Genomic DNA, 10,203 nt, shown 5'->3' on the forward strand with positions numbered 1-10,203 from the left:
GTCTTTTTAGACATGGTAGCTATTGGTAAGTATTTGATGAATTGCTATGAAATTTTGTGGTCCTGTGGTCATGGTCCCCAGAGGATGAATATCTGCAAAACTAATGGCATTCCCATCATCCTCACCTGTACTACGTGTTTAGTGCTAATTGGCAAATGTTAGCATACTGGCGCTACATACGCTAAACTAGGACATTGAACATGGTAAACACTGGCATGTTAGCATTGTCATTGTAAGCATGTTAGCATTGTCATTGTAAGCATGTTAGCATGCTGACTTTAGCATTTAACTCAAAGCACCACTGTGCCTAAGTACAGCCACACAGAGACGCTAGCATGGCTGTGGTCTCTTAGTCTTTCTTGTAAAACATTGGATACTATGAGATCTTCGGGCCTCAAAACCCTTCAAATAAGACAAATTAAGATGGAAAAGTTCCTCTTTAGTTCAGACTCACTGAACTGTAGAACTGTTACAAATGTGTCTTGACTCTTGCTGAGCTGTGTGAGTAATTTGTGAAAGCCTTAGTTACAGTGTGTGTGTGCCTGTCTGTGTCTTTCTTTATGCACTTTTATGAATCACTACGCATTACTCAACCTCTGTTTTCCTCTCTCAGCCCCTCCCTGTAACTTGCAGCCAGTAAAGGACAACATAGCTGAGACTGAAGCCATTTGAGTGAGATATATCCAGCGTGATCTTTGGGTGCCCAGGAAGGCCATTGGCGCCCTGCCCACTCCCAGCGCATCCTCCTGGGGCTGGTTGCCTGGCAACACTGGCTGATTGGGTTAGCAGGGTTAAGAAAGGGTCTGGCACGGGGCCGGAGGAATCAGATCCCTCCCATTGATCATCTTCTCTCGGCACTCCTCTGAGAGCTGAGGCCACGGCCACAAAATCAAAGCCCTGCCATCATGTCTGAGAGGAGGTTATTATGCACACAGGGGAGCGGAGGGAGACACGGCAGGCTTTGTGTGGCTGCTCGGTCTGACATCCCATACCACACATCACGGTGCGATGCTGCGACTATTCACAGTCACAAGTGATGTGATTGTAATTGAAGACGCGCCCTAGAGAACTTGTACAGGCGAGCCTTCAATGTCTAGAAAAGGTCCTGCTCTGTGGTGACCTGTTATCAGATATTATGAGAAATGGGAGACCTAGTTAAGGTCAAAAGTACAAAAAGGTGTCACATGTGGAGAAAAGGGTGGAGGGCTACAGGGTGGGTGGTGGTATTCCAAATGCCACCTGCTGCACCCGCAGTGTGGGAGTCCCCTGGGGTCTCAACAGGAGGGAGACACACTGGACTGATGGGTCACATCACTAGCAAGACTTTTTATCATTATATAATATTGATTATAGCATTATTCCACTTTTAATAATAACATGTAGTTTGTATATTTAACATCCTGCTCCTGCTTATGGATAAAAGTCAATATGAGCTTTAATGTGAGCTCTGATGCTAATGCTAAGTAGCCTAATAATCATCACTTCATTGCCATTTAGTTGCCACTCCATATAGTCACACATTGCAGTTATCAAGTTTACAGAGAAAACAATGTTGTTTATACAAAGACACCAGATCTTTTTTTCACAGCAGACAAACATCTTTAACGATGCAAAGAGCTCTTTTCACTATTCGAGAGCTAGCAGCTAAAGTTGTCCTGAATGGGTCCATCAAGGGGGACCTCAAAGAGACTAAGAAGAAGCTGTGTTTAGATACCTCAAGACAAGATAAAGCTATCAATAAAATGTATTGAAAACTGTCTGCTGGACTAAGGTGGGGAGCTATCCTTTAAGCATTTAGAGCAAAACAGGCTAACGTCTCCTAGCTACCTAGCTAAATTAGCTAACGTAGCATTGTAGCTTCTGTTAGTCCTGCTCCAACTCATGCTTGCTAATGTTTTCTTATCAGGAACAGGCCTCTTATCTTGTGGTTTGTTGTGGTAATGGGTGAAAAATGGATATAAGGACAGAAGCAAGGTTTTAAAGGTACTTAAAATATCTAGCTATTAAGTGTTAGTGAGCGAGCATAGCCAGGCTGTCTGCTAAAACCTGTGTCAAGACTAGCTTTATATTTTGTATCATTTCTTCACTGTTAAGAAATTAGTAAAAATGCCCTTTAGACTAATTGATTAATTGACTAATTCTTCTCCAAAAGAAATGCATACCGCATAAATGCATTCATGCATTTCCACTGGCAGAAATCTGAATGCTGCACCTATTAGGAGCTTATCTTGGACCCTCTATCTGAAAACTTATCCATATAACTTTAAACTTTACAAAACCAAGAAAGAAATTACATAAAAGCCACAGAATTCAACTGCATTCAGTGTATGTTGTGATGTCGGTTGCACTATGGAGGCATGGCATGGCTAGATGGCCTATTCCATAGCAGTTGGACCACCAGATTATTTTATGCAAGACTGCACATAAAAAGGTAGATTTCTATCCCTCCTCTCTGTGCATGCTGAGTTGAAACCAGTTTGCTCCGGCTCTGTTGCTTCACGCGTCGACATTGTTGTTTTTGGCACAAAGTGAATGTACCAGTGTTGAGACCGGCCAACTGTTCCACTAGTGCTGCGGGCCTTTGGTGGCGACTGCTGAAGTCCTGGAGAGGTGTAAAGTGCAGCGAGGCAGTGTGTGGTGCGGGCTGGGTGATCCCTCCCACGTCTCTTTACTCATGCTGTCCCGAGGGGAGGCAGACACCCAGCCAACTGGTGTCACTGTTCCTCCGCCAGAGCCACTGAGTCACCATGAAAATGGGGCAGAGATCTTTTGGTCTCCTCTTCACCAGCTTATCCTTTGTTTCGACCTGGTTTGCTGATTTATTTTGCAACGTCTTGTAGTTATTGACCGTCCAACACATAACACCCACACTGATGAAGAGAGGAAACTGATGGACATTTCTTATTTTAGTTGTTTCGACATGAATTTAATATTTTCTTGGTGTGTGCATGTGTGTTTCTGATTGTGTGTGGTCTTTTTGGTGTTTCATACTGCTAATGTTTCCCACTGTGAAGTCCACAAGCTGATTTTTCTTCCCTTCATTTCTTTCATCTCTCCTTTCTTATGTAACATCCTGTTAAATCTGTAATAATATAATGAGTTTGGTCTTTATTTTCATCCTCTTAAATGTGTCTTAACTTAAAGACTTATGGTGATATTGGCTTCAAAGATTAGACGAAATTTTTGTTGTTTACAAAAATTTATTCATACAAATCTTACAACACTTTTTTTTTTAAACATTTATTGACTTGACCCTTGCAGATCGCCATTTGAAGTAGTAATCTAATATTCAATTTCTACACAGTAAATATATATATATATCTTTGAAGATTATTTCATTTTAGTAAGGCTATTGGCGCTTTCATTATCATACATATAATGTTTCATGGAGAGCGGGAAACTGATCCTTCCCTCTATTTTCACAAAAAAAGGTCTACGTCTAGTGTTCTAAAAACAAAGTGCAACAGAAAGCAGTGCAAGCGAGAACGCTTGACGTCTAAGCTGGAAGCTACTAAAGATCCTATCAAACGTCTGTGCAACACAGAAACAACAACAAAAGGGTGAAATGTAAGCTGATGATGTGCAGCATTGTAGGGCCACTAAATAGCCATCTGTGATTCATGGCGATTTTAAAGTCGATGCAAGGCACCACAGCCGCAAACTGCTCCCTGCGTCACAAAGCCTAGAGGAGAATGCAAAATTAAAGAAAGATTGATACAGTAAACACAGATTGAGTAACGTTACCCTATTGTTTGAAAACTAACTGGCTTTTTCTGCAAAAATCTGTATTCCTTCCTCACAAATTTGGTCAGACGGTGAGAACCAGTCAGACTGCCACTACTGTAACTTTTGTAATGTGATTTGTTTATCATGTAGACTTTTACAAACTTTGCTGATCCCTCAGCTTTTCAAAATCCTTTTTTTGGTCACTCAGCTTCCTTTATTTGCTTTCTCTTGACGTCTCTCTAACTGTGTTTCCCTCTTGTGTACTTGCATCTCATCCTTGCTCTTCTTTAAATGTAATTATGTCAATTAGTCAATCATGGCGGCCTTTGTGCCGTGCTACAGACAGATAATAGGAAGAGACCGCTTTAAATGTCCAATCACAGCTGTTTTCTTCACGTACAGTTTAACAGTTGGTTACAAAACGGCTTAGTAACAGAGCCTAAAAGGTAAAGCATGACATTAGACTGAGAGATTCTTGCCAGCAGTAAAGTACATTCAGATAATTCTTCAACAAGTTCAACATACAGCTTGTGTGGAAATGTCAGTGAGGAGAACAGAACACAAAACAACATCCAGAGATGACAGGTATGTATGTTTGCAGTAGTCAGAAAGCAAGCAAAACCATCTAGTTGGAGTCGTCTGCACAGATGCGGTGGCTAGTGCAATTACTTTAATCATGCAATCTACTGTAGTTTTTACATTGGTTCACATGACAGAAAAGGGAAGCACAATAGACCCAGAAGGTTCAAACACAAAAGTCCAAACTGCCTCATATGTCTCTCACAAAGAACAAATCGATGGATAAGTTTCCATGTAACAAGTATCATTTCTTGGTTGTTTTTTTTTATGCTTTTTTTTTGTATTTGCTTGATGGTGCTTTAGATGTTAGTGATACTTATTATATGGGCAGAGAGACAAGAGATGACCTTCAGCAGGATAAGAGGTTTCCAAACACACAGAAACCAGTTGATAGAAACACAAGAATTGGCACTTTACATGAGTCAAAAGGTGTAAGCTCACTCTGTAAACACTGCGGAAGAAACAGGACAAGAAAAACCTCAGAAGTACTCTGGTCCTCATCTCTGATTTGGGATTTTTGACTTAAAAAATGGATAACTGGCATTTTGAATGTTTGTAAAGCCAACAGGACTCTCATCTGGTCTAACCCAGATCTACTAAAATCCTTTTATATCATCCTTGTATCCTTAAAGAGGACGTTGATGAATCTGTTTGTTTTGTATCAATCAAGAATGATATGTATAACATATCGGTCTAAGCAAAGTCTCGCCACATTGTGGGATCAGGTGGGATTAAAAGTAAAAATCTGTGAGACTCTAGAGAGACAGGAGCACAAATGAGGTGGAAGAAGGTTTGAGTGTTTGGAGCAAGATCACAAGGTTAGGAGTTAAAGGTGGAGGAGAAGAAAAGGGAGGGACATGAGACGCCCCCACGAGGACACGGCCTCAGGAAAGAGCCTGAAACTCACCGGAAATTCGGGAGAGAACTGTTTCAGCCAGTCTCCCATAAAAGCCTCAAACTCATCCCCGTCCGGGAGGGCATCAAAGTCTATGTCTTGGATATGGTGAAAACCTATGTCTTCAAGGCTGTTGTGAATAAAGACAACTAAACTCTTAATGTCACTTTACAAAAAGCAGCATTCAATACATTGATTGTCTTTTAAACTATTTATTTTCCTCACAATCATATCTCTTCACTGAACGTTTAAAAGACAGGGCTGTTGGAGCATATCGTCACGTGAACAATTATCTCCCCTCAATAAATAGGTCTAAAAAAAATAAATCAATGAATACATAAATAGAGAGCTATTCTTTTTTTTTCTTCTTTTTTTTTAGAATGAACAGAAATTGGTCCACAAAGTAGATATGTGTGTCCTCAAGTGCTTTAAGTACAAAATAAAAAACAATATTATTATCAAAATATTCATTTTAATGGCTTACTTCATACATAAATACATGTTTAAGAACACAAAAGCGATCCACTGATTGTTCAGATCTCAAAATGACTTCATCTGGGGCTGCACACACTTTTTGTTTTTTGATTTTTGTTCAGGAGGGGAGGGGAGGATGCTACAAATATGCCAGCCGGCGTCCTTTGTTTCTAATTCTCTGTCTATACCTTTTCCCAAGGACTGCTGCCAGGTATTTCTTGACCGCCATTTGCTTTCGGTAGCGGCTGTAGCTGTCTGTGAAGATCCCGTCTGAGTGTCGCTTGGACAGAGGCTCCGAGCTGTCGTCCAGTGTTTTCCCCCCGCTGTGTGAGAGAGACAGACAGGAGGCAGGTTTCACTACCATCACACTGATGCATTTATATTCACATGACCCCCCTCCCACCCCCCTGTATGTACAGCCTGTGGTGCTGAGGGGAAGAGCCTGGACACTTAAATGAGGGCTTTGTGTCAACCACCTTAAGAGGGGAAATAATTAGATAATCAGATTCCCCATTTGCAGCCTGTAGAGCTGCGAAGAGAGCCAATCTGTGTCCTCATCTTGGAGCATTTTAGGGAAAATAATCAGATTTCACCATTTAGTTGATTCCAGGACAAAGCAGGCAGCCTGTATGTGCATTGTCATTTTGCACCAGACTCTCTACAAAAAAGGCTTAATTTAGGAGACATAGTCATGTTCTCTCTTTGTTTAACTTATAGCCCAGCCCAGGATGATTTGGCATATATCTTCCACTCAATAAGATGTGATAGGCCTTCTCATGAAGCTAGAGTAATTGCACCCCCCCCCCCCTTTCCACCGGGAACCACTGGGACTCCATCCTATAAATTATTCATATGGAAATAAATTTAAGTCTGTGCGGGTTAATTCTTCCCTCTGCGCCTTAACGACACAGCAGCGGGCTCAGAAAATGACACTTCCCAAATCAATCAGGAGCCCGTTTGTGCTCCCCATGACGACTTTATGGCATTAATAAAGGCTGTTTCAGAGGGCGCCAGATTTAGCTGCACGCTGGGAGATAATGGGACCACAGACATATATACAGCACGTATAACAGCGTGAATCATGAGCATTTAAAAGATCAGTCCAAAAGAAACAACAAGGCACAAAGGACAGAAAACATTAAGTACAAAAGAAGAGGTGACAACCAAGAAGGTGTTCTTACCCTACACGTTTTGCCATCAGAGAATGCAGATATTTCCTTGCTGATAACTGACCCAGCGCTTTCCTGTAGGCTTTATTAAACATGCCGTCTGCATGCCTTTCCGTTCTGGGATGATAGATAGCCACACAGTACAATCACCACACACCCAGCGCAAGAGGAAGGAGAACAATTTCAAGTAGCTGCACTGCAAAAGAATACCCATCTTAACAAGTCAATTGTAGGTTCTCAAAGTGAGAAATACGATTCGTTTTTGGATAATTTAGGATAATTAGTTTGAGGTGTTTAAATTAATTATTTGTTTCGCTTATTCTAAGAAAATAACTGCGATAAAGAAGCTGAATTTCAGCGCTTCGTTGTGCAGCCAGATTTCATTGAACTCTTTCACTATTTTCTTGTAATTGAAAGATGTTCATTCATGTCAAGAAAGTACGTTTTTATTGGACTAAGTTCCCCTGGGAGTTCAGTTACAGAGACTAATGTGGCGGAGGCTTGTCTTGAAATAATAAATAATAAAAAAATTAAAAAAAACCTTTTCATCGTGTTGAAAGTTAGTGACAACATTTTGACGATACGTTACATTGATTCACACAAAAACGTACAACATACGTGGACAGAAATAGGACTACAGCGATGAGATGTTCAACATGAATGTCTCCGACGTTGAGAGGAAAAAGAAAAAGTTTGGGTAAAATGGTGATAGTCACCTTTTCTCTGGAGGGTAATACAAAGAGTAGACGTCGTCAGCGACAGACGGAGGGCTTCTCACATCCATTTGGTCTCTGTCATAATCCAGGGACTGTAAGGAGTTTCCATCCTCATCATAAACCTCACTGTCAAGTCTGAAACAATTAGACACGTTTTCACAATCTGCAGCTCCGGGACTGAGGAGTGACGGCACAGTAACATATGGTTTGCATATTCAGGATGAAACCAATTAAAACCAAATTCACACACCATAACATGTTTTATGAACTCATTATTTTATATAATTATCCAACGGAATTGTTACTTGTTGCCATTGTTTCTATTTACATAACATTTCTTGAATTGTTGTTGTACAAAAATGCTTATTTTTGTTTCTATTATTAGTTTTCTATTAATTATCTAATCACATAAATCGGTGGCTGAATGGCCGCAGGACTCATTGAGACACTGTACTTCACTGCCTCAGTAGCCTCAATTACATTACAGCCGCTCCCTGGTGGATGTTTCTCCGCAATTATTTCTGCGAGCAGCCCTATGGATTGGCTGTCAGATGATGTTATCCAGTAATCCAATAGGCTATTATAGCCACAGACACAACTAACTGTGAAGCAGACGCGGTCTTTAGCCTGCACCCTGCTGCTGACTGCAATCACGCCAAGTTCTCCCCTCAAAAGAGAAATCAGCACCAGAAAAGTGGCACTTGGACGACAAGTAAAGAGTGTACGTACCTAACGCTGGGGAAGCTTAGCCCCACAGGTGAGCAGTTGACGCTGTAATGCATTATGATTCCATAGATGAGTAAGGCTAAAGTCGTTTTGCTAGACATTGTCCTGCTGCAAAAGAAAAGAAACGACATTAAGTGAGCGCACAGGTGTGGAATCAAACGTATCTACTCATAAGAACAGTTATATGGTGCATTCAGGTGTATTCTATTGTTTCCTGTAATATGTAGTTACTTTCACAGCACACCTGTGACTTTCTAAAAAGAACAAATCAGCCACACCTGACTTTCCTCCAGAACGCTCCCTATTTTTACGCTGCGTAAAACCGCCTGGAAAGTGCCTCTTACCAGTTGCGAGACGCGATCCGCTGAAGACCTCAACTGGGAGAGTGAGATAGGATCTATATCTCAGTCTCTCTCTCTCCCTCTTCCTCTCCTCTTCCCCTATTTCCTCAGTGAAGCGCCTCTTCAGTGTCCTTGTGCTTGTTCCGTGCGTCCGCAGCTCAGTTCTCGGGGGTTTCTACGCGCACTCGGTCATGGGCGGAATGAAGAGCGCCAAACATTTGTCTGCGGAGAACTTTCCTGCGTCCTGTGAACTTAACTCCCCTTGGTTTTTTATTCATGAATCCGAAAGGCATGCCTTTTTCACTTGTCACGTAGGTGGGGGGGTTTGGAGAGGGGAGGTGGGCGGCTGCGTCATCACCCCCCCCCCCCCCATTGGAGTACATCCTTCTTTCGCGTCAATGAAAGACCCGGAGCCAAGCCATAAAAAAAGGATCTTGGTTTCAAACATGATCATTAATTAAACCGTGTATTAATGTCAACATTTGACGTCACGCCATTAATAGCATCACGTGGCCTCTGAAGCCTCGTGGGACGGGAGGGAGCTGTCCAGTGCTGAAATGTGCAGTGGAGCTGTCCAGTGCTGAAATATGACTGACAGCCTCCCTTCTACAAAAGGTTTCTCTATAAGGCATCAAAGAGACGTCTCCGAGGCAGCTGACATCACTTACCTGCATATTTTTAGTTATTTTTTCCCATGTTGCACCTCTCTACCTCTGTTGAGGTCAGAGGTCAGGCTCAGTTACACAACCAGATACTCAAGTGGCTGTCAGTAAAGGAATTTTTAATCTCAAAATCATCAAATTTGGGAATGCACGATTGTCACTGGACGGTGACGAAGAGCTGACGTGAAGTCTATTTATATATTTAACATTAGCTGTTGTCTCGTGGAGCTGTCCGGTGCTGAAATGTGACTGGCAGCTTCTCTTCTACAAAAAGTTTCTCTAACTAAGACGCCAAAGAGACGTCTCTGAGGCAGCTGACTTCATTTATCAGTATATTTATAGTTTTTCCCCATGATTCACCTCTCCACCTCTGTTGAGGTCAGAGGTCAGGCGTATTATAGAAACAGATACTTAAGTATTGTTCAGAGTTTGAAGCTGAGTCATCGGGTTTATCTAATCTCTTTTACCACTTGGCCATGTCCGTCTTTCAGGTATTTAAGTGACGTATAACACAAACAATTCAAATAATCAATGAATAACCTGAATCCAATTATGTAAAAGTACTAATACAACAAAATAAAATGGCTGCTGTCAGTGAGACATTATAACATGATTAGATTGTTCATACTGATGCATCAATTCATAAGCAGAATTTTACTGTTTGAGCTGGTTGAGCTAGTTTTAACTACTTTATATAAAGTTAGGCAGTCCAGTGGTCACAAGATATATCTGAAGGGGTCGTGAGAAGATGGGGAAGGAACAGAAGAAAAGACAAATTTACAATCATTATTTGGACTTAATTCTAATCTTGTCTTTATTGTAAAATAATGGATCATTTTACTTGTTCGGGTCTCGAATAGTTGTTAAAATGGAGCTGTCAGAGGTTTAGAGGAGACAACTCATAGACATCTGAAA

The 10,203-nt window shown here is 41.4% G+C and overlaps 1 protein-coding gene across 2 annotated transcripts; it reads right to left on the minus strand.

The window, feature by feature from the left end:
* Nucleotides 1-5,131: 5,131 nt before the first annotated feature.
* Nucleotides 5,132-8,386, minus strand: adcyap1a (adenylate cyclase activating polypeptide 1a). 2 transcript variants are annotated; one of them, XM_070928044.1, is made up of 5 exons: nt 8,289-8,386; nt 7,560-7,694; nt 6,856-6,960; nt 5,863-5,997; nt 5,132-5,330 (listed from the first exon to the last, which is right to left on the minus strand). In XM_070928044.1, the coding sequence occupies exons 1-5, from the start codon at nt 8,384-8,386 to the stop codon at nt 5,132-5,134; spliced, it is 672 nt and encodes a 223-aa protein (XP_070784145.1). The 2 variants fall into 2 exon arrangements, with proteins under 2 accessions (XP_070784145.1, XP_070784146.1); XM_070928045.1 differs by lacking the exons at nt 5,132-5,330; nt 6,856-6,960 and having other exon boundaries at nt 5,814-5,997.
* Nucleotides 8,387-10,203: the final 1,817 nt, after the last annotated feature.

The sequence above is a fragment of the Enoplosus armatus genome, chromosome 21 (assembly GCF_043641665.1).
Source record: "Enoplosus armatus isolate fEnoArm2 chromosome 21, fEnoArm2.hap1, whole genome shotgun sequence".
Lineage (NCBI taxonomy): Eukaryota > Metazoa > Chordata > Actinopteri > Centrarchiformes > Enoplosidae > Enoplosus > Enoplosus armatus.

Coding starts and splice junctions, on each gene's coding strand:
- adcyap1a (XM_070928044.1), bottom strand. CDS start 8,386: ATGTCTAGCAAAACGACTTTAGCCTTACTCATCTATGGAATCATAATG. Junction 6,961..7,559: donor TATTACCCTCCAGAGAAAAG/GTGACTATCACC, acceptor CTATCATCCCAG/AACGGAAAGGCATGCAGACG. Junction 5,331..5,862: donor GCAGCAGTCCTTGGGAAAAG/GTATAGACAGAG, acceptor TATTCACAACAG/CCTTGAAGACATAGGTTTTC.